At 59.7% G+C, this 26,573-nt stretch overlaps 4 protein-coding genes across 16 annotated transcripts; 3 read left to right on the top strand and 1 right to left on the bottom strand.

Moving 5' to 3' along the window:
- LOC121347588 (heat shock protein 30C-like) lies at nucleotides 1–13,314 on the bottom strand. The gene is made up of 2 exons (XM_041426325.1): nucleotides 13,306–13,314; nucleotides 1–762 (listed from the first exon to the last, which is right to left on the bottom strand). The coding sequence occupies exon 2, from the start codon at nucleotides 731–733 to the stop codon at nucleotides 149–151; it is 585 nt and encodes a 194-aa protein (XP_041282259.1). The 5' UTR covers nucleotides 734–762; nucleotides 13,306–13,314; the 3' UTR covers nucleotides 1–148.
- Nucleotides 1,693–2,496, top strand: LOC121347586 (heat shock protein beta-11-like). Its single transcript, XM_041426322.1, has one exon. It carries the CDS (start codon nucleotides 1,757–1,759, stop codon nucleotides 2,351–2,353), a length of 597 nt encoding a protein of 198 aa, XP_041282256.1. The 5' UTR covers nucleotides 1,693–1,756; the 3' UTR covers nucleotides 2,354–2,496.
- On the top strand, nucleotides 3,161–10,177 carry KAT2A (lysine acetyltransferase 2A). Of its 2 annotated transcripts, XM_041426314.1 has the most exons (18): nucleotides 3,161–3,539; nucleotides 4,142–4,265; nucleotides 4,847–4,992; nucleotides 5,363–5,452; nucleotides 5,596–5,777; nucleotides 5,958–6,149; nucleotides 6,239–6,345; nucleotides 6,481–6,588; nucleotides 6,675–6,811; nucleotides 6,946–7,154; nucleotides 7,225–7,351; nucleotides 7,576–7,686; nucleotides 7,776–7,919; nucleotides 8,174–8,288; nucleotides 8,381–8,417; nucleotides 8,552–8,615; nucleotides 8,819–8,903; nucleotides 9,126–10,177. In XM_041426314.1, the coding sequence occupies exons 1-18, from the start codon at nucleotides 3,312–3,314 to the stop codon at nucleotides 9,317–9,319; spliced, it is 2,400 nt and encodes a 799-aa protein (XP_041282248.1). In that variant the 5' UTR covers nucleotides 3,161–3,311; the 3' UTR covers nucleotides 9,320–10,177. The 2 variants fall into 2 exon arrangements, with proteins under 2 accessions (XP_041282248.1, XP_041282249.1); XM_041426315.1 differs by lacking the exon at nucleotides 7,576–7,686.
- DHX58 (DExH-box helicase 58) lies at nucleotides 9,306–25,034 on the top strand. Of its 12 annotated transcripts, none has more exons than XR_005954248.1 (16): nucleotides 9,306–9,407; nucleotides 10,442–10,813; nucleotides 10,890–11,091; nucleotides 11,178–11,368; nucleotides 11,549–11,665; nucleotides 11,876–12,002; nucleotides 12,082–12,264; nucleotides 12,348–12,604; nucleotides 12,708–12,857; nucleotides 13,136–13,297; nucleotides 13,887–14,077; nucleotides 14,247–14,343; nucleotides 14,619–14,710; nucleotides 17,257–17,301; nucleotides 18,329–18,648; nucleotides 21,600–21,649. XR_005954248.1 is itself a non-coding variant. In XM_041426310.1 (15 exons), the coding sequence occupies exons 1-15, from the start codon at nucleotides 9,360–9,362 to the stop codon at nucleotides 18,594–18,596; spliced, it is 2,502 nt and encodes an 833-aa protein (XP_041282244.1). In that variant the 5' UTR covers nucleotides 9,306–9,359; the 3' UTR covers nucleotides 18,597–20,245. The 12 variants fall into 12 exon arrangements, 3 of the variants coding, with proteins under 3 accessions (XP_041282244.1, XP_041282245.1, XP_041282247.1); XR_005954253.1 differs by lacking the exon at nucleotides 21,600–21,649 and adding an exon at nucleotides 16,761–16,991 and having other exon boundaries at nucleotides 14,619–16,341; nucleotides 17,206–17,301; nucleotides 18,329–18,370; XR_005954250.1 differs by lacking the exon at nucleotides 21,600–21,649 and having other exon boundaries at nucleotides 14,619–16,341; nucleotides 17,206–17,301; nucleotides 18,329–18,391.
- The last annotated feature ends 1,539 nt before the right edge of the window (nucleotides 25,035–26,573 follow it).

The following is a 26,573-nucleotide window of genomic DNA, read 5'->3' as shown; positions in this document are numbered from 1 at the left end:
TTCAATGCAAAAGGATTTTTATTGGATACAAAATCATTCCAGTCTAGTGAAAAAATTGACATCATTGCTGATGAAGCTTGTCTGGGCTTAAACCCGAGACTTGCTCCTGTCTGCTCCGGTCCTGCCGTGGCCATCGGGTCCCATCCTCTCACACCTGGGCTTTGTTGGTGGCTCCATCCTGAGCAGCTGGTCCGGTCTGTGGGGCAGCAGAGCTGACCTGGATGGGCACACTCCTCTCAGGAGCAGCCGGCAGTGCCAGCTTGGGGGCCTCGATGCGGAGCTGCCCATCCTTGGACAGGGAGCAGGTCAGCGCTTCGGCGTCCACCTCCTCGGGCACGTCCCACTCCCGCTTCAGCACCTCGTACTTGTAGGAGAAGGAGCCCTTCTCATCGACATTCTGCGTCTCCTTCTGCCCCACCAGCACCACCTTCCTGCCCACCACCTTCACCGACAGCTCCTCGGGAGTGAAGTTCTTCACGTCCTGGCAGACGGAGAAGCCGTCCCCAGAGCCCTGGGTCAGGGTCATGCTGGTGCTCGGGCTGTGCTCCATGGCCATGGCTCCGTGGTTGCTCAGGAGCTGCTCGAAGCTGCTCATGAACTCCCGAGCTTTCTCCATCTCCTGCTGCAGCTCGGTGAAGATGGTCTCTGCGTGCGGCCAGAGGGTCCTCACTGTGCCCAGCCGGCTGGCCAGGGAGCTGGAGGCGAATGGTGCGAGGTGCATCCGGCAAAGCATCGCTGCTGCTGTGGCTGCTGCTGCTGCTTCTGTCCCCTTTCCAGTGGGCTGGAAGCGTTCTGCCCGGCTGCTGCCGTCCGGAGGTTTTTAAACCCGTTCCCTGGAGGCGTGGCCTTGTCCCGCACATTACGTCACCCTCGGGAGAAAAGCTCAGCTCTTTCCAGCCCGTTCCAGCTCATTCTTGTTACTCACCCGTGAGGAGAGGCACGGCTGACGTCGTGCCCGGCATACCTTCGCCCTGACTCTTACGGCTTTGCTCTCCTGGCTTATAATTAGCAGCATCACCTCAGCCTCCGAGCGGGATGCCTGAGCCACCCTTGCCAAAAATCTGTGCCCTTTGCGTTTCCCAGGCGTGGAGTGAGTCTGGGCTTGTCTCCTCCCTGCCTTCCCCCTCCCTCCGCTGTGTTCCATTTCCCCCATCTGTGCCCAGGTAGGTCCCCTCAGGTGAGACCAGGAGTCAGTTTGTGGCCCCACACCCAGGTGGGATGTGCAGTGGGGTGCTGAGGGATCAGGACAGGATGGGGGTGGCCAACAGGGAGAGGGGTCCCAGAAAGTGAAAGAAGTGCCTGACAGCAGATGACATGGGACATGTGCTTTAGAGGTGGGACTAGTTGCTGCACTGGCAGGAGTGATGAGCTCCTGGCACAGTGGAGCCTGCCTCCACCGAGCCCTGAGCAGGGGGGTCAGGGAAGGGCTCTGTAGCCCCCCGGCCATGGCCCCATGGGCCCTGCTGCATCACGATGGCTCTGCAGAAACCTGAGCTCCCGGCACTGACTGCGGCTCCCTATTTGTGGCATGTGAGCTGTCCCCAGAAACAGGCGCTGCTATTTTGGCTGGTGGATAATCAGCCTCTCAAAAATAGGCAATGGCTCCAGGAGACTGCGTGGGGGGAGAGAGCATTCTGGAAGGGACACACCCCTGGGGAGGGGAGAATAAAATCCGCTGCTCCCCTGCCCCAGCCCAGCACGGCTCCAGCCACTGCCCAGAGCTGCAGCACAGCCAGGAGCACTCCTTGGAGCAGAGATGCTTTGCCGCCTGCACTTCATGCCGCCCATGTCCAGCTCGCTGTTCCCGTGGCTGGGACCCGTCCGCACCCTCTGGCCACATCCAGGCACCCTGTTCGCCGAGCTGGAGCGGGAGATGCGGCTGGAGATGGAGAGGGCTCGGGAGTTCATGAGCAGCGTGGAGCAGTACCTGAGCGGCGGGAGCAGCCCCGGGCGGCTCGGCATCGCCCCCAGCACCAGCGCAGCCCTGACCCAGGGCTCTGGGGACGGCTTCTCCGTCTGCCAGGACGTGAAGGACTTTGCGCCCGAGGAGCTGTCGGTGAAGGTGGTGGGCAGGAAGGTGGTGCTGGTGGGGCAGAAGGAGACGCAGAGCACGGACGAGAAGGGCTCCTTCTCCTACAAGTACGAGGTGCTGAAGCGGGAGTGGGACGTGCCCGAGGAGGTGGACGCCGAAGCGCTGACCTGCTCCCTGTCCAAGGATGGGCAGCTCCGCATCGAGGCCCCCAAGCTGGCACTGCCGGCCGCTCCCGAGAGGAATGTGCCCATCCAGATGGGGCCGGCGGTGGCACAGCCTGCTGGCAGCACTGAGGAGGGAGCCGAGCGGGCCAAGGCGTGAAGAGGAGCAACGGGGACCAGGCTGAGCCTGGCGACAGAGGGGGGCAGCTGCTGGCCGCAGAGCGGGACCGCGCGATGGCCCGGGGCGGGGTGTCTGCCCAAAACGTGGCTTTTTTGATATGTAATAAATATTCCTAACTTTTATTTGTGTGGTTTCGGTGTTTCTGGTCTTGCCCAGCCCTGTGCTTTGCAATGCTTCTGCAGGGTGGGGAGCGGGGCTGTGCTGGCACCGGGCATGTCCCTGGCACCTCTCCCCAGCTCTGCCCTGGCAGAGGAGGATGGGCGGGGGGCTCCAGGCTATGTGCAGCACTGAGGATCCCCTGGGCAGCCTTCGGACAAGCGACTCCCATCTTCGGGATGGTGCTGGAACACTCGCGTGCGGTGCCACCCCGCCAGCTCTGGCACCTTCCAGGCGGTGCCCGCACTCCGCGCACCAGCCCGGCGCTAATCCGCTTCCCCCGCGGTGAGCGGGGGCGCGGTCTCTCGTAAATGGCCAGGCGGGCGGAGCCGCCCGTCGGTACCGGTCGGGAGGCGCGGCCACGCTCCCCGCCGGCCGCACCCCGTGCCGGTGCGAGAAGGCGGAGGGCGGGTCACACACCGCATTTGGAGAAGAGGGCGTGGCCATGCTCCATATTTGCGGGAGTCAGCGGAATGCGGAGCGGTACCGGTTACCGGAGGGGTGCGAGGGTTACTCCGGGTACCGACGGCTCGCCATCGCCCCGTGAGGGGCTGTCGCCGTGCGTCGTCATGACCGGACCTCGGTCCTCTCTGGACGGTACACGCCACCCGCAGTGCCGAGTGGGAGCTCTGCTCCCGTTTGGGACAGCGGGTGACGCGAACCGGCCCCGGGAGCGCCGTCCCGGGAGCAGCGGCCCCGCCTCTCCCGCCGCCGCGGACTACAGCTCCCGGCATTCCCGGCGCGCAGGCGCAGTGAGCGCGGGGCGCACGCCGGGCCCGGCATGGCGGAGCCGGAGGCCGCGCAGCCCGGGCGGCCCCCGCCGGGCCCGGGCACGGCAACAACGGGGACGGCGGGGGCGAGCGGGGTGACGGCTGGAGGAGCGGGGTCCAGCGACCCGGCACGGCCCGGGCTGAGCCAGCAGCAGCGGGCGAGCCAGCGCAAGGCGCAGGTGCGAGGGTTCCCCCGCGGGAAGAAGCTGGAGAAGCTGGGGGTGTTCTCGGCTTGCAAGGTGAGGGACAGCGGGACCGGGAGGGCACGGAGGGCGGGAGGGGGGGTTCGAGGCTGTGCGTGAATGGGGGAGGCAAGGACGGGCATGGCTGGGGGTGCAGGCGATACCGGAGTGGGAGTTCAGTGCTGTGCATGGGTGGGGATGCAGGATGAGGATGCTCACCTGGGTGGGGATGCAGGATGAGGATGCTGACATGAGGGGGATGCAGGATGAGGATGCTGACCGGGGTAGCGGATGCAGGAGGGGGCTGCAAGGACGTTTATGGGTGTATTAGGGGAATTTAGGGATGCAGGAGGGTGAGAGCAAGGAATACATGGACAAAGGATGCAGGATTGGGATGTGCAGGATGGGGGTGCTGGGCTGGGTGCAGGCAGGGGGGCAGGAAGAGGATGCTGAGTTACCCGAGGGAGGTGCAGAGATGTCAGTGGGCAGGGGCTGCAGGGTCCTGGGGCTGCACGGAGCAGTGCTGGGGGGGTAGGTGATGCAGGGTGGGGGCTGAGAAAAGCTGGGCTGGGTGAAGAGGGGTAGGTGGGAGCCAGGGAAATCCTTTGGCCACAGAAGGTGGCAGCTACTGCAACGACCACTGCTGTCCCTCTTCCCAGGCCAACGATGCCTGCAAGTGCAATGGCTGGAAGAACCCCAACCCGCCCACAGCCCCTCGGATGGACCTGCAGCAGCCAGTGACCAACCTGAGCGAGCCGTGCCGGAGCTGTGGCCATGCACTGGGTAACTCCTGTGGCACCCCCTGGGCAGGGCGAGGGCTGCTGCTCCCTTCCTCAGTGTCACCGTGGTGCTGCTCCCTCCCTCAGTGTCACTGTGCTGCTGATCCCTCACTCAGTGTCACTGTGGTGCTGATCCCTTGTTCTCACTGTGGTGCTGACCGCTCAGTGTCACTGTGCTGCTGATCTCCTGGTCTCACTGTGGTGCTGATCCCTCCCTCAGTGTCACTGTGGTGCTGCTCCCTTGTCCTCACTGGTACTGCACCCTCACTCAGTGTCACTGTGGTTCTGGTCCCTCAGTGTCACTGCAGTGCTGGTCCCTCAGGGTCACTGTGCTGCTGATCCCTCAGTCACTATGGTGCTGATCCCTCCTTCAGTGTCACTGTGGTTCTGATCTCTTGTTCTCACTGTGGTGCTGATCCCCCACTCAGTGTCACTGTGGTTCTGGTCCCTCAGTGTCACTGCAGTGCTGGTCCCTCAGGGTCACTGTGGTTCTGGTCCCTCAGTGTCACTGTGGTGCTGATCCCTCACTCAGTGTCACTGCAGTGCTGGTCCCCTGGTCTCACTGTGGATTTCTCTCTGGCACAGCGGACCACGTGTCCCACCTGGAGAACGTCTCAGAGGAGGAGATCAACCGTCTGCTGGGCATGGTGGTGGATGTGGAGAACCTCTTCATGTCAGTGCACAAGGAGGAGGACACGGACACCAAGCAGGTGTATTTCTACCTGTTCAAGGTGCGTCTGGAGCTGTATGTGTCTCACTGCCCCACTCATGGGGGGACTTGTGCAGAGCTTCTGTCATTGTGGGGCTGCTGTCCCACTGTTTGTGCTCTGTTGGAGCTGGTGCTGAAGCTGGGGCTGTGAACCATCCCACAGCCCAGAGACCTGGAATGCTGACCCTCTTCTGGAGTCACTGCTCTCCTGGCCCTGAATTCCCTAGGGGGGCAGTTCTAGGGGATGAATGTTTGTGCTCCAAGGGTAGCACCAGTGCCTTCCTGGCTGCAGAAATTGAAGCAGCCCCACGGCAGCATTCGGCCACCTCCACCATTCCTGGAGCATCCAGTTCCTGGGACTCTTTTGATCGTCTCTGTTGGTGTCTTTGCAGCTGCTGCGGAAGTGCATCCTGCAGATGAGCCAGCCTGTGGTCGAGGGGTCCCTGGGGAGCCCTCCCTTTGAGAAACCAAACATTGAGCAGGTGAGGCTGCTGTCAGGCTGCTCTCAACACTGCCCTGATGACTTGTCCTGTGTTCTGCTGCTCTTGCAAGGTCCCCTCACTCTCTGGGAGGCAGCATGGAAGAGCCCAGAGCAGCCCCTGGCACCCTCCCATCCTCTCCCCAGGGAGTCCTGAATTTCGTGCAGTACAAGTTCAGCCACTTGCCGCCCAAGGAGCGCCAGACCATGTATGAGCTCTCCAAGATGTTCCTGCTGTGCCTCAACTACTGGAAGCTGGAGACACCGTCCCAGTTCCGTCAGCGCTCCCAGAATGACGATGTGGCCACCTACAAGGTCAACTACACCAGGTGAGGAGAGCAGGGGGCCACTGAGCCAGCCACCACAAGCACCCACTGGGGCCAAAGCTTCTGAATGTCAGCTGTGCCTTTCATCCAGCCTGCTCCCAGCAGCACTGTCCCAGGAGGGATATGGTTGCTCTGGGGTCTCTGGTTCCAGCCCTGTCTCCAGAGCCCCTTCCTGTCCCACAGGTGGCTGTGCTACTGCCATGTGCCACAGAGCTGTGACAGCCTGCCCCGCTATGAGACCACCCACGTCTTCGGGCGCAGCCTCCTCAAGTCCATCTTCACGGTGACCCGCCGGCAGCTGCTGGAGAAGTTCCGGGTGGAGAAGGACAAGCTGGTGCCGGAGAAGCGGACACTGATCCTCACCCACTTCCCCAAGTAGGTGCCCAGTGTGGAGATGGCTGCTGGAGCACTGAGGGCGCTCCTCCTTTGGGGTGCTTGTGTGCTGATGTGCCACTCCCTTCCAGGTTCCTCTCCATGCTGGAGGAGGAGATCTACGGTGAGAACTCTCCGATCTGGGAGGCTGATTTCACAGTGCCAGCTGCAGAGGGTACCCAGCTGGTGTCTCGCCCAGGTATTTCAGGAATCAGCTCCCCCTGTTTGGGGGCTGAGGGATAAAGGGCCAGGGTGTGGCAGAGCAGTGGCTGTGGCTGGGTTGCTGTGGTGTGATGAGGCATTTTCAGTCGTGGGCACCATGGGTCTGTTGCAGCTGCAGTCAGCACCGTTGCCGTGCCCACCACTCCTCTCTTCAGCAAGAAGCTCAGCAGCAGCAGCTCGGCCACCAGCCTGGACACCAGCACCCCAGAGCCCCTGCCAGGTAAGGTCCCATGAGCCCACGCCAGAAAGCTGGAACTGTCCGTGGTCCCTCCCAGCATTGGATGTGCCGCTCTGCTCCCATGCCAGGAGAGAAGAGGAAGCTCCCTGAGAGCCTGACGCTGGAGGATGCCAAGCGGATCCGTGTCATGGGAGACATCCCCATGGAACTGGTGAACGAGGTCATGCTGACCATCACAGACCCTGCTGCCATGCTGGGCCCCGAGGTATGCCCTGCGGCTGCTGGGGCATGCCTGTGGCACTCTCCACGTCCCACAGAGCTGCTTCCCCAGCATGCCAGGGTGGAGTGGGCTCCCCCAGAGAGGGTGTGCAGGGTCAGTGACCCCCCCCGTGCCCCCAGACCAGCCTGCTGTCGGCCAACGCGGCGCGGGACGAGACGGCGCGGCTGGAGGAGCGCCGCGGCATCATCGAGTTCCACGTCATCGGCAACTCGCTCTCCCAGAAATCCAACAAGAAGATCCTGATGTGGCTGGTGGGGCTGCAGAATGTCTTCTCTCACCAGCTGCCCCGCATGCCCAAGGAGTACATCACTCGCCTCGTCTTTGACCCGTGCGTGGCTGGGGGGTGCATGGGGGCCGGTGTGGGGGGCTCCCCTCACCCTCGGCCGTGCTGCCCGCAGGAAGCACAAGACCCTGGCACTGATCAAGGATGGACGAGTGATTGGGGGCATCTGCTTCCGCATGTTCCCTACCCAAGGCTTCACGGAGATTGTCTTCTGTGCTGTCACCTCCAATGAGCAAGTGAAGGTGAGAGCAGGCAGGTGGGCACACGCATCCTGGCGTGGGCAGGATGGTCTCTCTGTAGCTGGTGTAGCCCCTTGGGCAGCCAAACTTGCTCAGCACTGGCCAGCCCCAAGCTGCGGTAGTTGCTCCAGGTCATCTTCCAGCTGCCCTTTCTGTGGGTGGGAGGGGGTTGTTTATCCCAGATGGGGCTGCCTGGGGGGGTCCTTGTCTCATGGTGCTTCCCCAAGGGCTATGGGACACACCTGATGAACCACCTGAAGGAGTACCACATCAAGCACAACATCCTCTACTTCCTCACCTATGCAGACGAGTACGCCATTGGCTACTTCAAAAAGCAGGTGGGCTCCTTTCCCTGGGAGCTGCTCCCAGCTCTGCTGCACACCTGCCTCCTCCCACCTACCCTCTCCCACCTGCCCCTCTCTCCTAGGGCTTTTCCAAGGACATCAAGGTCCCCAAGAGCCGCTACCTGGGATACATCAAGGACTACGAGGGGGCGACCCTGATGGAGTGTGAGCTGAACCCCCGCATCCCCTACACCGAGCTTTCACACATCATCAAGAAGCAGAAGGAGGTATGGCCCAGGGGTGGGCACAAGGGTGGGTGACTGCAGCCATCCCCAAAAGCAGAGGAGAGGTGTGGGACTCTGCTGGCCATGAGAGCAGACTTGCAGGGCAGTGAGGGAGCACTGGTGACATTGACATTAGCTTGGGTTGTCTCTGGTCCTGCACGGTGGGTTTGTGGGGTCCCACATCACAGTGTGTGGCTCCCTGGAGCATCCTGCAGCCCCCCACTCCTCTGCACCTTTCCAACCCTCATTCCCTGCAGATCATCAAGAAGCTGATCGAGAGGAAACAGGCGCAGATCCGCAAAGTCTACCCGGGCCTGACCTGCTTCAAGGAGGGGGTGCGGCAGATCCCCATCGAGAGCGTGCCTGGCATCCGTGAGTCCTGGGAGGGGGTCTGGCAGGAGGGCTCTGTCCTCCCTCCCCATGGCTGCAGCGCAGACATGGTGACACTGACACTTGTCTTCCAGGAGAAACAGGATGGAAACCACTGGGGAAGGAGAAGGGGTGAGTGCTGCATGGGGGTGGGGGTAGATCTGCAGCAGCAGGGCTGGGGGCTCAGCTCGGGCTGTGCCTCAGTCTTGGTGTTTTGCTGGCCCTGGAGTGGAGAGAGGCTGATGGGCACTGCCTTTGTCCTGCAGGAAGGAGCTGAAGGACCCAGACCAGCTCTACAACATGCTGAAGAACCTCCTGGCCCAGATCAAGGTGTGGGCAGGAAAGGACCCTCACTCTGGGCTGCCTGTCCACCTGACAGCCCTTAGAGCTTCCTTCCTTGGGATGGGCTGTACAGGGCTTTGCCCCTGGGGACTGCTGGGGTGACCCAGGTGTGGGGGGAGCAGCACTTCTGGGTGCTGGAGCAGACAAGGGTTGTGTGTTCATTGCTCCAACTGCCCCCCACTTCTCCCCAGACCCACCCCAGTGCGTGGCCCTTCATGGAGCCAGTGAAGAAGTCAGAGGCACCAGACTACTATGAGATCATCCGCTTCCCTATTGGTAGGTTGCTGTGTCCAGCCCCCCAGGACAGGATTGCAGAAGAGGGGGCTGAGGACCCCACATTAATCCTGGGCTCTGTGCTGGGGACTCATGCTTGGGGCGGTGGGAGCCTCGGGATGGTCCAGAGTGAGAGAGGGGTGAGCTGAGACATGGCTGGTATCCACGTCAGTGGCTGGGGCGTGCAGAAACCTGGGGAGGGGTCCTGACCTGTCCCACGTGCAGACCTGAAGACCATGACGGAGCGGCTGAAGAACCGCTACTACGTCACCAAGAAGCTGTTCATCGCCGACCTGCAGCGCATCATCACCAACTGCCGCGAGTACAACCCGCCCGACAGCGACTACTGCAAGTGTGCCAACACCCTCGAGAAGTTCTTCTACTTCAAGCTCAAGGAGGGGGGGCTCATCGACAAGTAGTGAGGGCTGGCCTGGATCTGCTGTGGCCACCGGTCCTCCCATGGCAGGGACAGGGCTCCTGTGGGATCCAGCCCCACTCTTTCTGTTGGTAGGAGCTGCTGGAGGGATTGGTGCTGCTGAGCAGCCTGGGGAGCTGGGCTTTCCTTCTTGGGAAGCCACAGGGGTTGGGGGAGTGGTGGTTTTATGCTTGAGGTGCTCTGGCTGCCTCTCCTAGGGAATTGGAGCTGCCTCATCAGGATCTGCCCAGGGTAGGGACAGCACTGAGCTCCTGCCTCTGCCTGGGGAGGGGGAGCCCCCTGATCCCTGTGCATCCCCCTTACCTGGGATCGTGCCTTCTGCCCTGACTCCCTGTGACAGGGCAGGGGCACACAAGTGCTTTGGTTTCTGCTCCGTCCACCTACAGGCAGCCCCTGCCCCTCACACTGAATGTACGGCGGGGTCAGCCCCGCGCTGCCCGCAGCGGTGCTGCTCCTGGGCCAGGGTCCTGCTGGGCAGGGGGCTCTGCCCTGCACACCCAGCTCCTGCTGCCTCTGTCAGCTCTTCCCTCCGCCAGGGCAGGTCTGCTTCCCTGCCTGTACATCCTCCCTGCCTGCCCTTGCTGCCAGCTGGGGAGTGGGGGGCTGCCAGCCCCAGTCCTGCCCCTCTGAGTGCCAGGGAGGGTGGCTGCCCGGTGCTGTGCTGGCCTCTGCTCCCTGCTGTGCTCTGGCTGGCAGCCACCTCTGCTTGTCTCCACCTTGCTCTCTCCTCCTTGTGCCCCCCACCCCTTTCCCTGCCCCCCACTCCCCCATTCCACTTGACTGGTGTTTTCATTGATTTGTTTGTTTGTTTGTTTGTTTTTTTAATAAATGTCCTTGTGCAGCCCTAGATCCCTCCTTGGGGCGCACCCCAGCGTGGTAGGTGGGGGGGACAACCTGGGATATTCTGGATGGTGCTGGGGACGGGAACAGGAACAGCTCGGGATGGGGAGAGTGAAGATCCCCGTGGCTGGGCCGGGGTGCACTGGGCAGAATTGGGGTGCAGAGCTTGGTTGGGGTGTAGGGTGTTGACAGGCGGAGGTGCAGGGGCGATCTGGGTGCGGGGAGGTTCTATGGGAGCTCCACTCAGTTTTGGTTTCGGTTCCAGTTCGGAGCCGGGGCTCCCGGGGGATCCCGGCGGGCGGCTCGGCTCGGCTCGGCTCGGCTCGGCTCGGCTCGGCTCGGTTTGCCCCAGCGCGGCCGGCGTGGCCCCCCCTTGCCGGGCCTCCGCCGTGCCCCGCCCGCCGCTCTCGGCGCCGCCTCCAGTTTCGTTTCCCGACTGCGGCGGCTCCGGGACGCGGAGCGGCGGGGAATGGAGCTCCGGGGGTACCAGCGGGAGGCGGCGGCCCCGGCCCTGCGCGGCCGCAACAGCATCGTGTGGCTGCCCACGGGCGCCGGCAAGACCCGTGTGGCCGTCCACGTCTGCCGGCGACACCTGGAGAGCCGGCGGGGCGCCAAGGTGGCCGTGCTTGTCAACAAGGTGCCGCCCTGCCCCGGGACCGCGGGGACACCGCTGGTGGTGCTGGCCGGTGCTGAGTGCGGTCCTGTGGGCGCAGGTGCACCTGGTGGATCAGCACACCGAGAAGGAGTTCCACGCGCTGCAGGACACCTTCAGGGTGACGTCCATCAGTGGGGACACCAGCCACAAAACCTTCTTTGCCGACCTGGTGAAGAAGAGCGACGTTGTCATCTGCACGGCGCAGATTCTGCAGAACGCCCTGGTCAGCACGGAGGAGGACTTGCACGTGGAGCTGACAGGTGGGCACCAGGCTGCATCTACTGCTGAGGCTGAGCCCCCAGCTGAGCAACCATCTCACCCCGCTCCCCTCCCTGGCCTGGAGCAGATTTCTCGCTGCTGGTGATAGATGAGTGCCACCACACGCACAAGGACGCCGTCTACAACAAGATCATGCTGAGATACCTCCAGCGCAAGCTCAGTGGGGAGCAGGACCTGCCACAGGTCCTGGGGCTGACGGCATCCCCTGGCACTGGAGGGGCAACATCCTTTGAGGGAGCTCTGGAACACATCCTGCAGGTATGTCTTGTGCCCCCTGTCCTGTTTCAGCACAGCTTCCCCTGGGGTTCAGCAGGGTGCTCCTCGGGATGGGGATTGATGCCCAGATGTGTGGGCGCTGGGCAGCTTGGAGGAGTCATCCCCAAACTGCATTGTCCTGGCAGCTGGGCTCAGGGTGGAAGCAGGGTCTTTTCCTCTCAGATCTGTGCCAACCTGGACACTGAGAAGATCACATCAGTGCAGGACGAGTTGCAGCACCTGCAGAGCCACGTCCCCCAACCCAAGAAGCAGTATGACCTGTGCCAGGAGAGAGTGCAGGTGAGGGATGGCTGCTCAGAGCCATGGGGTGCTCGCTGGGTGGAAGATGAGACCCCCAGGCCCTGCTGGTGAGGGGCCTTCATCTGCTTTGCTCAGGCCAGTGTGAAAAATCAGTTGACCCAGAGCTTTGGTGCTGGGAAATCCTGCAACTATCTGCGTCCCACCATGCAAGCCACAATTCCTGGGTCCTGAGCCCCTCTCTGCTCCCAGGACCCCTTTGGTGAGCAGCTGAAGAAGGTGATGGTGCAGATCCAGCAGTTCATGGAGAAGCCGGATTTCCCGCGGGACTTCGGCACGCAGATTTACGAGCAGCGCATTGTGGAGCTGGAGAAGACAGGTGAGGGTGTGGCAGGCTGGGTGTGGCAGGGCTGAGCCGCGGGGCCAGGCTGTGACTGCCGTGTCCCCTGCCCTGCCAGCTGCAGAGATGTTTTGTCGCAAGACGCGGGTGTGCGCCCTGCACCTGCGCAAGTACAACGACGCCTTGCTGATCAACGACACCGTGAGGATGGTCGACGCCTTCCAGTGCCTCGAGCAGTTCTACAGCACCGAGAGGGATATGAAGGACCCCACTGAGCAGTTCCTCACTGCCACGTTTGAGGGTAACAGAGGGGCTTGGAGGGGGGTGATGCTGGCTGCATTTGGGGTGCAGGGAGTGTCCCTGACACCCCGCTCACCTGTGCAGAGAACAGGGCAAGACTGCAGGCGCTTGCTGGGGATCACCGCTATGAGAACCCCAGGCTGGCCAAGCTGGAGGGGATCCTGCGTGAGCACTTTCAGCCCCTGGGCACTTCTCGTGGCATCGTCTTCACCAAGACGAGGCAGAGTGCCCACAGCCTGCTCAGCTGGCTGCAGACCATGGCCACGCTCCGTGGGCAGCACATCAGGGCTGCCGTCCTCACCGGCGCCGGCTACAGCAACCAGACCAGGCACATGACACAGGTGAGTGCAGGGTGGGCAGGAACTGCACCCGCCCCACTTTGCACATTTTGGGGGTCTCAGAGCCCTACACAGCTGCTGAAACATCACCCCTCTGTCTACCCAGAATGAGCAGCAGGATGTGATCAAGCAGTTCCGTCAGGGATCCCTCAACCTGCTCTTCTCCACCAGTGTGGCCGAGGAGGGCCTGGACATCCCCGAGTGCAACATCGTTGTCCGCTATGGGCTGATGACCAACGAGATTGCCATGATGCAGGTGCTGCCCAGGCTCCCTCTGGCCCTGCCAGGATCCCCCAAAGTCACGGGGGTGGGACATGGGGGCTCTTGCATTCCCTGCAGGCAGCTCCTTGGGGATGAGCCCAGCCCCTGGCAGAACATCTCCTTGGCAAGGCGCAGGGGAGGGTGGAGGTGGCTCTGTCCTCACAGGGTAGCACAGAAGAGTTGGCTGTGTCCCTCTTCTGTTGAGGGACACAGCCAACATTTGACCTTGCAGTTGACTGCAAGTTGACTGCAACTGTTGACCTTGCCCTGCAGGCCCGGGGCCGTGCCCGTGCTGAGAACAGTGTCTACTCTGTCCTTGCCAAAGCCAACACCAGGGAGGTGACCCGAGAGCTGCTCAATGAAGACCTGGTGGAGCTCATGAAGAGCGCGATTCAGGCTGTGCAAGCCATGCCTGAGCAGGAGTACTTCCAAAAGGTGGGTACTGGGTGCTGCTGGGGGCACTGGCAGGGCCAGGCAGCTCTTGCTGCCTGCTGTGTCTCAGGGAAACACCAGATCCTGGGATGGGGTAGTGTGAGGGGTCTGGACCAGCATGTGCCCTGCCTGTCCCTCTCTGTGCTTGATGCATCCCTCGGTAGCCATGGATCTTGCTGTGTCTGCCATCTGTCCTGTGCTGACCCCTGTCCCCACCTGTTGGGGGTCATTTGGGGGGGCTGTTTGTTCGCTGGTAGCAGCAGGCAGGCAAGGAGACTCCACACGGCTCCTGAGGGTGCTGATTAGATGAGGGTTTATTGGGGGTCCAAGCCCTGGGAGCAGCATGGTTACGGAGGGGGAAGGGGGAAGGGGGAGGGAGGGGGAGAGAGGGAGAGCCTAGGGGGAGAAGGGCCAAGAGGGCAACTGGTCTGCCTTGCACAGCTTAAGAGGGAGATTCAAAGTGGGAGCAGAATAAGATTTGGGCCAATGGGGTTACAGATACATGCGACTTCAGGGCAGGACCACAGGCTTGGAATAAACCGTACATTTTGGGGCCTGCCATTTAACTAAAATGCACCACCACACCCCCCAGATCCAGGAGCTGCAGCAGGTGGCCGTGGCCAGCTGGCTGATGAAGGAGGCCAGGATCAGCGAGCGGCGGCAGCTGCACGACCCGGCCGCCGTTCGCCTGTACTGCATCAACTGCAACAGGGCCGTGTGCCAGGGCAGCGACATCCGCACGGTGGAGGGCATGCACCACGTCAACATCAACCCCAAATTCGGGTAGGAGGCTCATGGGCAGGCAGATGGGTAAGGGTACCACCAGCCTGCTGACAGCTCTTTGTCAGGGACCTCGGTACAGGGGGATTGCAGGAGCTTTGTTTGACTGTGGGAGCACCTGCTTGTGTCCCTGCACCATCATCCTTACTGTCTGGTGGCCCCTTCCTTCCAGGTCGTATTACAGAGTTTCCTCTGGGAAAATACAGTTCCCGAGGACTTTCAAGGACTGGGAGCCCGGCTGCCGCATTTCCTGCAAAGACTGCAGCCAGGTGAGCGCCACAATTCCCCTGTGTCTGCAGCCCAGTCAGAGCTGGAGGGACAGGAAGGGCTGTGCCTTGTGCCCCAGCTCACGGCTGCACACGCCTGTGTCATGTGTGTGCTGCAGGACACGGGCACAGGCTGTCTCCAAAGGAGGGACATGCCTTGGGATATGCCTTGGGTCTCCAATCATCCCTTTCTCACTCTGAACTGTCCCATGCCTGTGGCCCTGCAGCCTGGGGACGCTGTGTGTGCCTCGGGTAACTGTCCCCTCCCTGTCACACAGGACTGGGGGATGGAGATGCTGTACCGGCAGGTGAAGCTGCCTATCCTCTGCATCAAAAACTTTGTGGTGGAGACACCAGCAGAGAAGAGGAGGTACAAGAAATGGGGTGCTGTGACATTCCCCATCAAGGCGTTTGACTACCTGGAGTACTGCTCTGCCACCTACAGCCTGTCCTTCTAGCACGGGCTGTGTTCAGAAGAGTATTCACAGGGTATTTTCAGGGTGCTGCATGAAAAGGGGAGGCTTCCTCGACCCTTGGACAGAAAGCCATGGCTCACTCCTCTCTTCCTCACTGGTCTGAGCCCCAGCAGCCCATCCCAAGCTGGATCCCATGGCTGCTGAAGGAGCTTTGCTGCACCCATGTAGGAAGGATGAGATGCTGGGATTGAAAACCACCCAAACCCTTCCTTGCTCCCCATGCTGCTGCCTTCTCCTCCACAACCCTGCCAGGAGAACCATCCCTTTCTGTGGGTCCAGGACACAGCCCAGTGCTTCTCCACTCTGATTTATGAACTTGAAGTGTCTCCATTAAAACACACACGCTAGACTGAACGGGCAGGGTGGCTGCATCACTCGTGGCAAGGGCTGGTTGGGTACAGGAGGCTTCGAGGGGGGACAGTGCCCCAGAGCCAGAACCCACTGTGCCCTGTGCCAGAAGAACAGGGGTCCCCAGGGGACAGTGAAGCCTGTGAGGCTGCCCCGGCCCTACCCCACCCACAGACAGTGCCTGAGCGACCCGTCTCACCCACCCACCCAAGACCGAACCTTCCCGAGGCGCAGAACGAGCCGAAACCCCTCTGGGGCAGCCCAGGGGTCCCGGGGGGCTCCGGGCGTCCCCTCCGTGTCACCTGGGAGCTCCCTGGGAAGCTTTGCATCCGAGCTGCGGGGGAGCCGCGGGGCTTGCGGCAGGAGCCGGGACGGGGCTCGGGCGCAGGACCGGGCCGGTTGTGGGAGGGGGGATTCGGTACCGAGGGATTGGGTAGCACAGGATCGGGTACCGGGGAATTCGGTACCACGGGATCGGGTGCCGGGGGATTCGGTACCGAGGGATTCGATACCGGGGCATTCGGTACCGGGGGATTCGGCACCGGGTGTGCAGCCCCGGGCCGCCCGTGCTGCCCCGCCGCCGGCCGCTAGAGGGAGCCCCGGGCCGGGCTGGGGGATACCCGGGGAACCGGGAAACGATCCGGGGGACCGGGGGATGCCCGGGGAGCCGGGAAACGATCCGGGGGATGCTCGGGGAGCCAGGGGATGTTCGGGGAGCCGGGGGATGTTCGGGGAACCGGGAGATGCCCGCGATTCGGGGGGACCGGAGGATGCCCGGGGAACCAGGGGATGCCCGGAGAACTAGAGGATGCCCAGGGAACCGGGAGATGATCCGGCGAGTACCAGGGGATGCCCGTGGAAGCGGGGGATGTTCTGGGAACCGGGAGGTGATGGTGGGGGACGGGGGGATGCTCCGGCGAGTCCAGGGGCTGCAGTGCTCACACCTGCGGCTCCACGCGTGTCCCTTCCCCGCGGGATCCTGGCACACGTGTTGCTGCTGGCCCGGGGACGCCCCGTGCTAGCGAGCAATGCGGATGCTCAGCAGGTCCCGGGGATGCTGCAGAAGGACAAGGACATGTGCAGGGGACCAGAGGCTCCCGCAGTGTCAGGCACACAGAGCCCGCTCTCAGGTGGACATGGCCCCGGGGAAACCAAACTCCTGTGCATCAGAAACTGGGTAATGAGGCCGTTTGAGTTATTTGTAGCTCCTTGTGGGCTGGGATGGCCTCTCCTCCCGCTCCCTAGGCAGGATCCCTCCCGCAGGGACTCCAGAGCGATTTGCTCAGCTCAAATTGCCCTGATTTGTGCTTGGAGAATTCAGGTTGTGAGTTAGCCCAGTGGGTGCCCACAGCACTGGGTGGTACAACCTCTCACCAACCCTGGCAGATCTGTCTGTCCTTTTGGGACAGCCCAAACCAGAATTTCTGTAAAACTTGCCCCTTTTTGAGGGGGTGCAGCCGACTTTATGGGATACAGGGCCAGGACAGCACAGTGAGTCTCTGTGGGTTTTGCAAGTGGGTTTGTATCCATCCTCTGCTTATTTTCCCCTCTGCATCCCTGCTTTAACATCAGCTGCATCTGATTTCTCCTTCCCAGGGGCTCAGTCACCTTGGGCCTGGCAGCAGGGAGCAGCCAAGCTGCAGCGATGGGAGCTGTGACCTTGCTCGGTGTCCTTCAGGGCTTGCATCCTCCTGAGCCAGCATCCTTCAGGACTGGCATCCTTCACAGCCCGTGGCCAAATCCCCAGGCTGGAAAAAAGTCTGTGCCTGGAAGCACCTTTGCTTATCTCAGCTCCACTTAAGTTGCAGCCATCACGACTCGCTGCCTGTAAGCAGAGATGGGCACCATTAGCCCCGCAGCAAACAGCTGCTGCAGCAAGTTCTGCTGGCAGAAGCACCCTGAAGGAGCTTGGGAGATTGGGATTGTTTGCCCACGGGCTGCCAGGATGGGCACAGCCCCAGGAGTGCCTGTGCCCTCCTGCCCCAGCACCCCCCGGGTGTGCTCACAGAGTCAGGGCAACGCAGCAATTTATTTTTCACAGCTCATTTCATTTGTCATCAGTGCATCAGAAAGCTCTGATTCCCCTCTCAAGGCACCGCTGGAAAACCTCTGGCTCCTCCACCTGGCAGCGCCTCAGGTCAGCCCTTTCCCCAGGGTGGAGTTTGGTGGGACTGTGCAGCTCAGCCTGCCCGAGTTCTCGGGAAGGAGCCTGAGATGTGACTTGATTACAGCCTGCGAGTGTCGTCCTGGGGAGAAAACTACTGGGTATTTAAGGGCTCTTTAACTTGGCACAGAGAGGAATAATGAGAACTGGGCCTGAAAGATAAAGTCAGGCAAATGGAAATTTGAAATCCGGGGCAGGTCTGCGGCAAGGAGGGCGCAGAGCAGCCGAAGCAGGACCCACCAGGCACCTTTATCAGGGAGATGCCCGGGGCTGGGGGTCCTGCCCTGCGGGTGGCTCCGTCCTGCTTCGTGTTCCTGGCTCAGGCAGCAGCAGGATGAGCAGCAGGAGTCGGGGGCATCCTGGGTGAGGGGGATGGCGACTGAATTTTGCTTCCCAGGCACATCCGAAAATCTGTCTCTTGCACAATATCTCTTCCAGAGTCTGGGGGCACATCAGACCCGGAGATGAAAGCTCTGATTCCCCTCTCAAGGCACCGCTGGAAAACCTCTGGCTCCTCCACCTGGCAGCGCCTCAGGTCAGCCCTTTCCCCAGGGTGGAGTTTGGTGGGACTGTGCAGCTCAGCCTGCCCGAGTTCTCGGGAAGGAGCCTGAGATGTGACTTGATTACAGCCTGCGAGTGTCGTCCTGGGGAGAAAACTACTGGGTATTTAAGGGCTCTTTAACTTGGCACAGAGAGGAATAATGAGAACTGGGTCTGAAAGATAAAGTCAGGCAAATGGAAATTTGAAATCCGGGGCAGGTCTGCGGCAAGGAGGGCGCAGAGCAGCCGAAGCAGGACCCACCAGGCACCTTTATCAGGGAGATGCCCGGGGCTGGGGGTCCTGCCCTGCGGGTGGCTCCGTCCTGCTTCGTGTTCCTGGCTCAGGCAGCAGCAGGATGAGCAGCAGGAGTCGGGGGCATCCTGGGTGAGGGGGATGGCGACTGAATTTTGCTTCCCAGGCACATCCGAAAATCTGTCTCTTGCACAATATCTCTTCCAGAGCCTGGGAGCACAGACCCGGAGATGGCTTTGCTGGGACAGCTGGAGTTCCCCTCTCTGTACTAGAGGAAATTCCTGCAGAAAAGTCCTTGTGGTGGAGGAATTCTATCCCAAAAAGCAGAAGCCCTCTCCCCGTGTTGTTTCTGCATGGGAGCCTGCGAAGCGTGCGTCCCCATCCCGCTGCAGCCCCGCGCGTCCCCCGAGTCCCGGCGGAGTTAATCCTGCCTGTTCGCATGTCAGGATGCTGCTGGATTAAACAAGGGGATTAGCATCAAACAATTTCCCTCGCGCCCCGACCGGGAGGCAGGAAACATAATCAGTGTAGGTTTATTCTGCTTAGGTTCAAACAGCTCCCTGGCGTGTGCTGTGCGATGCCAGCCGAGGCATGTCCCCAGGGCACCGGGCTGGGGGTGGCAAAACCAGGGGTTGCCCATCCCAGGGGAGTCAGGGAGGTGCCCCTGCTGCTTGGCACTCAGGTACCCACTGTGCCCGGTGTGGATCCCACCAGCCCAGCCAGGAGGTGCCAGTGCAAAGGAGCCATCCCAGCTTGGGAAAGGTTGCAGCCCTTCACTGGGCGTCCCCAGGAGGGTACAAAAGCCAGGACTGGGGAGACTCCAGCCCCCCACAGTCACCGAGCCCCCTGGCACCGTCCTTGTGGCTGCTCCTGCCAGCTGGGCTCAGCTGTGGATGGCAGAGGATGGAACAGCCTCGCAGATGTAAAGGCAAATCTGTTTTCCCAACAGCTCTTGGGTTCCCGAGCCAGGGATGGTGATGCTGCTCTGATCTGATGGCAGCAGCGCTGCAGGCTGCCAGCTTTCACCCCAGGCTTCGTGCCCACCTGTGATCCCAGGGCCCCCTGTCAGCACTGGGGCACAACCCTGTGCTTCAGCCACTTAGAAAAAGTAAACAAACCCTCTGATCCCAGGGTTTTGATGGAACAAGCTTGTGCAGCGCTGGCTGGAGCACAACAGCCCCGTGCCTGGCAAAGAGACTTGACTTCTCTTCGGACCAAAGCGCTGTGGGAGCAGCTGGACTCACATCCCTGTGTCCTCACTGGCCCAGATCTTTTGGTCCCTGGAGGTTTCTTGGCTGCTTTCCTCTGAGGAACATTCCCAGGGCAGCCAAGTCCCTGGTCAGCTGAGAACAAGACCATCACACATGCCCACCTTGTTTTTCTAGGAAAGGGCTAAAAATACCATGCTAGGGCTGTGTGGAAAGGCCTGGGCAGATCCTCAGCTCCTGGAGTCAAGTGATTTACAGCCCATAGCCCGTGTGTGAGCCCTGCAGGGGCAGGGGCAGTCCCTGGGCCAGGGCACGTCCCTGTGGGGCACAAAAGCAGGGGGGCTGCACTCCCCCCTTCCTCAGCGCTGCTTGGGGTGGCCACTCTCCTTCTTGCCATTTTTAGGTGACTATTTGGGCTGGGAGTTGGCAGGATGTGGCAGGGAGGGGATGCAGCACAGTGGGGTAAAACCCAGGCACAGCTGGCAGGTGCTGGCACAGTCTGGGGCCTGCAGAGACCCCCTGGCACAAACTGCAATATCTGAAAACTCCCAAACAGAATTTCATGCACTAAATCTTAGGGCTGCAATTCTGCTGAGGCTTGGCTTTATAATTGGATCTGTCAGAAACCCGTCACACTTAATGTGCAGCTGCCAGCGTGCGTGCAGCTCCTCAGCGACCGCGCCGGCTCTGCTGGGCAGCGGGAAATCTGCTCCTGGGATTTTCCAGCTTGAGGAAAGCTCTAGTTTGTACCTAAACCTCTAACCCTGGCAGGAGGGCAGCCCTAGTTTGAACTCGAGGTGCCCCAATTTCCCTCTGTGCCAGGGAAGGCAGTGGGATGGGGACGATGCTGGCGAGGCCCAGCGTGGTTGTGTGTTCTTCACCTGAGTAATCAAACCCGTTGTGCAGCATTTGATTAAAGGCCACAAAACATATTATCTTTGATTCTTCCACTTTATTTTTGTTGCCTTCATTTGTCCCTTGGAGATGAGAGTTGCTCTGGTACTTATTAGTCACAAAGCCCCAACCTCGCGCTGCGTTCCTGCTATCTGAGAAATGAATTATTAATGGTGCATTAAACAGAGACTGGAAAGGGGCCCTGGGACACTGATAATCAGGAGCTAATTGAGGAAGAAATGAGATACTGCTCCCATTGCAGAGCAAGGACTGTGCAGTGCTGCGATACCAAAGGTGACCCTGCTAAAATTCCTGGGCCAACTGCGCCCGGCTCTGCCTGCTCAGCCCTCGCTGGTGGGTCATGAGTGCACCTGGCAAGGATGTGCTCCTGGCTGGGATGTTCTTCCTGGCTGGGATATTCTCCTTGGCAAATGGAACATCTCCCTTGGGGTGTTCTCCTTGGCTGGGATGCTCTGCCCTGGCCAGGAGGTTCTCCCTGACAGGGATGTTCTTCCTGACAGGGGTGCTCTGTCTCAGGCATCAGAAAGAAACAAGACAAATGCATTCATGGCCCTGGAAAGCTGCTGCATCCCAGATTTTCATGGCATGAAGCACATCCCAGGGCTGGGCAGGAGTGTGGGCACAGGCAGCTCTCTGTGTGCCCAGGGTTGATATCCCACCTCAGGATGCAGGATCCTGCCTGGGCCTCATCTGGACTCCTTCACAAGTGACTGGGGATGAACAATTTCCACCAATTTTTTTTGTCCTCCCTTACTGTTTTTCTACACGGCTTTCAGCTGTGCCCCTCAGATTTCTCCTCCTCCACTCTGGCTGCATTAAAGGCTCACCCCAGCGCTGGCACCACGTGCCTCAGGGGTCCTGTGGGACATGGCCACAAGGTCTGGAGGGTGGAGGAAGATGAGAGCATGGAGGGTTGTCATTGTCACCTCCCTGGCTGTGGGCTGCTGCTCTGACAACTGGCACGTGCCCAGAGTGCCCCATCGCCTCCCCTCTCCAAACCCCAGTGGAGGGTCAGGTTTAGGGTTGTCCTGCTCCCCTCCTGGTGGGCTCAGTGCCACTTCCCAAGGCCCACGCAAGGCTCCCTGCTCCAGCTCTGCTGCCACGTCACGCTGAGGCAGACGCAGTTCACCCAGACTCCTTGCATAAATATTTATGCACTGATGCAACACTCTTCTAAATATAAAGCTTTATCTGAAATTTCATTTAAACATTAAGTGTAGATAATTTATTTATAATTAATGTAGACATCAAGCCCCATCTCTGGAATGCCTGTGAGCTTTCATTTATAATTGGGAGGTAAGTCAGGAGCTAGAGGCTGGGCTCTTATCAGTTTCATTTTAATTTTCCTCCTACAGCAAATGAAGCTGGTGCAATTCATCTCTCATTAGGAGGAAGCACAAAACTCCCCTAAAATAACAGTTTTATGGGGAACAGGTAATGAACCCATCTTTGTTCCTCTTCTCACCTTTGATAATCTTACTGGGGCTCACAGATCCATCCAAAGTGTTGCTCTTCCTTAAAAATAAGTCCATTAAAAATTAAAACCACTTTCCTATATAATAAAATTTACTCCCTGCAATTATGCAGAGGGAGCAGTTATCGGCCTTCTGTAGATTTTAATTAAAATACAGGCTGGGACCTGTATTTTAATACAATAGGAAGGAAATAACAACGGCCATAAAATAACAGCAGCCTCTCCCCAGCAGTGAATTATTGCTCAGGTGCCTCTCCAAGTGCTGCTGGTGAGAGGTGCTGGGGCAGCAGGCTCCAGGAGCAGGGCTGGGGGTGCCCCTTTCACTCCTGCAGCTGTGGGGGAGTTCCTGCACCCATGGGTGCCCAGATGGGTGCTCAGCTCAGCTCTGACCCGTTTGTGCTCTTGTTTCTGCACCCCCCTTAGAGAATGGGGGTGCCCTGCCTGTGGTGCCCATGGGTGGGGTTGGGTTAGGGTGAGGATTAGGGTTAGGGTTGGGGTTAGGGTTAGGGTTAGAGTAAGGTTTAGGGTTAGGATTAGTGTTAGGGTGAGGATTAGGGTTAGGGTTAGCATTAGGGTTAGGGTTATGGTGAGTGTAAGGGTTAGAGTGAGGTTCAGGGTTAGATTTAGAATTAGGTTTAGGGTTAGGATTAGGTTTAGAGTTAGAGTTAGGGTTAGGGTTAGGTTGAGGGTAAGGTTTAGGATGAGGTTTAGGATTAGATTTAGTGTTAGGATTAGATTTAGGGTTAGGTTTAGGGTTAGCATTAGGATTAGGGTTAGGGTTAGGATTAGATTTAGAGTTAGGTTTAGGGTGAGCATTAGGGTTAGGGTTAGGGTTAGGGTTAGGGTATGGGTGAATGTAAGGCTTAGGGTGAGGTTTAGGGTTAGATTTAGAGTTAGGTTTAGGTTTAGGATTAGGTTTAGGGTTAGGGTTAGAGTTAGGGTTAGGGTTAGGGTGAGGTTTAGGGTTAGGGTTAGATTTAGAGTTAGGTTTAGGGTTAGGGCTGGCATTAGGGTGAGTGTTAGATTTAGTATTAGGTTTAGGGTTAACATTGCCCTGCTGATGTGGCTGTGCACATCCTGGGGTGCAAACCAGTGTCCAGCTCTGTCAGGTTGTGGGCACTCATCTCCTCCCCCTGAAATCCCTCAAGGCACGTGGGTCCCCGCTGTGTTCCTCCAGCATCCCCAATTCCTTCCTTGAGAAGCATGTTGTGGCAGAGTGGTGCTGTGGAATCTGCATGTGCCTGGCCCAGATATTTTACAGAGCTCACAGAGACCTTCAAAGGCAGCTCACACTAAAAATAGCAGGTGCCCAGGCGGGTGCAGGGGCTGCTTTGGGAACGCGGCTCCTCCGTCACCTGCCAACACCTGCTCATGTGGGAAGGGCTGCAGCAGTGGAAAACCTCATTCCATGTTTACAACAGCTTCTCCAGAGGGCAAACCTTTCCTTTTGAGGCACCTCAGGCTCCTCTGGCTTCAAGCACAGGTGTTTGTGGGGTCAGTGCCCTCACCCACACCGGCTGTGGGGTTGAATGTCCCCTCTGGCCAGAGCTGGGTCACTGCTAATTGAGCTGATGAGAATCAAGTGAGAGCCAAGACGCTGGGGCTGGGGCAGCTGCACTCCCCCCGTTCACCTTTTGCTCTCCTGGAGTCTGGAGCTGCTGTGGTGTCACATCCCAGCATCCCACAAGCCATGGCAGCAGCACGTCGTGGCAGTCAAGGTGAGCTGAACCACCTGGAGCTCAGCTGGGCCCCTGCACCCAGGCTGTGGGCTGGGGACAGGTCCTGCCCTGTGCAGGCTGAAGGCAGGGCCAGCGCAGCCTCACTCAGCTCCCCGTGGGCTGCTGCTGCCCAGTGCTGTTGTTCCTTGAACCAGTTACAGCTGTCAAGTGTTCCACTGCTGCTCTCCTCATTGCCTTCCCTGGATCCTGGCTGTGAAGGTGCTAACCCCCCCCGATCTGGCTCTGAAACGTTTATGAAATCTTTATGGGCTTTTGAAAAGATTTTAATTCCCTGACAGTGCTGCTTTCACTGGGAAAAAAAAATAAATTATGACTCAATGAGCAATTACAGCTCAACAGCTGCTGAATGGCCACGGCAGCTGCAGGAGCAGCTTGGCACGGCTCAGGAGACAGAGAGCCTTCCTGGAAAGTGCTGCTGGGCCTGATCACCCCATACCCACCTTCCTTGGCTGGCTTGACCCCTGAGCACGGCCTTTCCTCTGCCCACCTGTCTCCCATGGCGTGCTGTACCCAGAAACCTGAGTTCTGCCTGTGCTGGCCCTGCCAGGGGATGGCTCTGAGAGCTGGGCACTGCAGCCAGCCGCTGCTGTGGGACCCCAGTGGGTGCTGCAGGAGGGATCCCCCTTCCCTGGGCTCCTGTGGTTCCACATTTGGGATTGGCAATGTTTCAGCAGCATCATGTCTGGGACAATTTGTCACCCCTGCCCATCACCTGTCTCACTGGAGAGGTGCCAGCAGTGTCCCTGGGCAGTGCCAGCACCTCCCTGCGTGGGGGCATGTCAGAGCTGCCAAAGGATGGAGAACATTGGTCTGATTGTAAAACTGCCTGTTTGCTGAAAGCAGAGCTGCTGAGCTCCAAAACATGAAGAAGGAGGAAGCGTTGCCCTGACAGTGCCCGTTCCTTCCTGGCAGTGCCCATTCCTTCCTGGCAGTGCCCGTCCCCTCCATCCTGGCAGCACCCAATCCTGTTTCCTCAGGGGCTCATTTCTGCTTCTTCAAGTGCACAAAATTGCTGTGCAGGGCTGAGAATGGGGTGGGGAGAAATTTTGTGAGCAGCTACAGGGTGATGGAGGGGCTGGATGTGCCGTGCCCTCTGCTGCTCTGTCCCATGGCACTTCAGGGTGCTGCAGCTGGAGATGACCTTCTCTTTGCTTACAGTTTTGTCTTCAGCTTTGGAGATATCTGCAGCAACCCAAAATGTTTGAGGGTGACCGTGGTCTTGGCACAAACAATGTCTCGGGGATGAAGGGCTGCCCTTGGAAGAGGGAAGCCAGATTCACATGGAGGGGAAGAAATGCATCCACGCTCCCCAGTGCTGGAATTCTGGGAGATGTGGGTCAGCTAAGAGGCCTCCTCTCTGCATTTCCTGATCCCCATGCCTGGAAGGGGAGTACAGTCCCTTCCCTGTATTGTGCTGGAGGCAGGATTAAGTTGTTTCTTCTCAAATTTTACATCTTGAATTTCTAATTTGTAGTTCAAATAAAAATGAGACAAAAGATTATTTAGTTACTCTGTCAACAGGGGCCACATTCCCACATCAGGATGAGGCTGAAAGGCTTAAAGTAAATGAAAAAGGTGTGGAGAAGCCCCAGCCCTGCCTCAGCTCCTTGGAGAAGGCTATACCATCATCATCTGGCTCCTGACAGCCAAGGTACAGTAAAGCTTCAGATCCATTAGAGCGCCTGTAATTATTTATAGAGAGGAAAAAAAAAAAACACCCTACATTGTGAAAATCAGATGGCACAGCAAACAAATGCACTGAGCTTTGGCAAAAGGGCTCTGAAAACCCCAAGTGATTTATGATGAGCCAGGACAAGGCTCAGTGGTGCCACGCTGCTGCTCCTGGGGACCTGACTCTGACAGCAGCAGGGAAAGGGACTCCTGGTGTGGACAGGAGGGATCTGCTGCTGCTGGGCCACCTGCTCGTGTTCCAAGGTCTCCAGAGCCAGAAGGAGCTCAGACTGGGACTCTCTGCTCCCCCTCCCTGGAGGCTCTGGAGCCTCCTGCAGGCCTGGGCACCTGTGGGCTTGGAGGGGTTTGTAGCAGCATGTGCTCTGCCCCCACTTCTGCAGCCTCCAGCCTCTGCCAGGGGCAGCACGGGGCCAGTCCCAGCTCTGCCTCTTGGCACCAATTCCGTGTTTGAGTGGAGGCAAAGCAGCGAGCAGGCAATTGCTCTGGGAGGCAGGAGCCCCTGGGTACCTGCTCCAGAGGAGAGGGCTCTTGGCCAGAGCAGCTCCCTCCCAGCTGGGCTCTGAAGCTCAATTAGCAGTTTTGGGAAGCGCTTTGAGAACCTCTGCAAAGTGTCCTGGAGGAGGGCAAAATGTGATTATATAACGTGTCTAGACAGCGAATTCCTCGGGGCGGGCAGCAGGAGGCTTTTATATCTCCTCTCCTGTGTCAGCACTGTGTGGCCCCGCTGAAAGGTTCTGGGAGCTGCTAAAATATTAACAACGATGACAGCGACAGGCCAGCTCAGACTTTTGCAGTTAAAGTTGTTGATCTTAGCACAAGGCTAAGCACGGTGGCGGAGGCACCTCGTGCTCCAGCTGAGCACTGAGGAGTGAAGAGCATCTCCCTGCGGGTCCCCTCCCTCCATCCTGCACCCTCCTGGAGCAGCCGGGCTGCCCGGGCACGGCCGGGCTTCTGTCCCTCCCTGCTGGGCCTGCCAGGAGCAGGGGCTCTGCCACCGGCAAAGAACTGCAGCCCCCGGCCATGCCACCTCCCTGGAGAGTCTGCTGCCACTCGGGGCGCGGGGCTGGGACCTGCCCCGCCGTTCTCCGGTGCTCTGGTGGCACAGGCATCCCAGTACCCTGAATTCAGGTGTCCTCCCCACAGCCCCGCGGTGTCACACTCCTTTGCGCCCCTAGCCACACACCTTAGCGACCCCCCAAACCGCCCGGTAAGAGCCTGGGGAGCCCCTGCGCCCCCACCGTCCCAGCCCGGGGCAGCCGTGACCGAGGGCTGGGCGACGGGAGGATGCCCCCGAGCCTCTGGCGCCGCTGCGGGATGCAGCTGCGGGATGCATCACCGGGATGCATCACCGGGATGCAGCAGCGGGTGCAGCACCGGGATGCAGCTGCGGGATGCAGCAGCGGGATGCAGCACTGTGTGCAGCT

The sequence above is a fragment of the Onychostruthus taczanowskii genome, unplaced genomic scaffold (assembly GCF_017590055.1).
Source record: "Onychostruthus taczanowskii isolate IOZ18803 unplaced genomic scaffold, ASM1759005v1 scaffold91, whole genome shotgun sequence".
Taxonomy (NCBI): Eukaryota; Metazoa; Chordata; class Aves; order Passeriformes; family Passeridae; genus Onychostruthus; species Onychostruthus taczanowskii.
The sequence above is the reverse complement of the archived record's forward strand: the minus strand, read 5'-3'. Positions and strand labels throughout refer to the sequence as shown.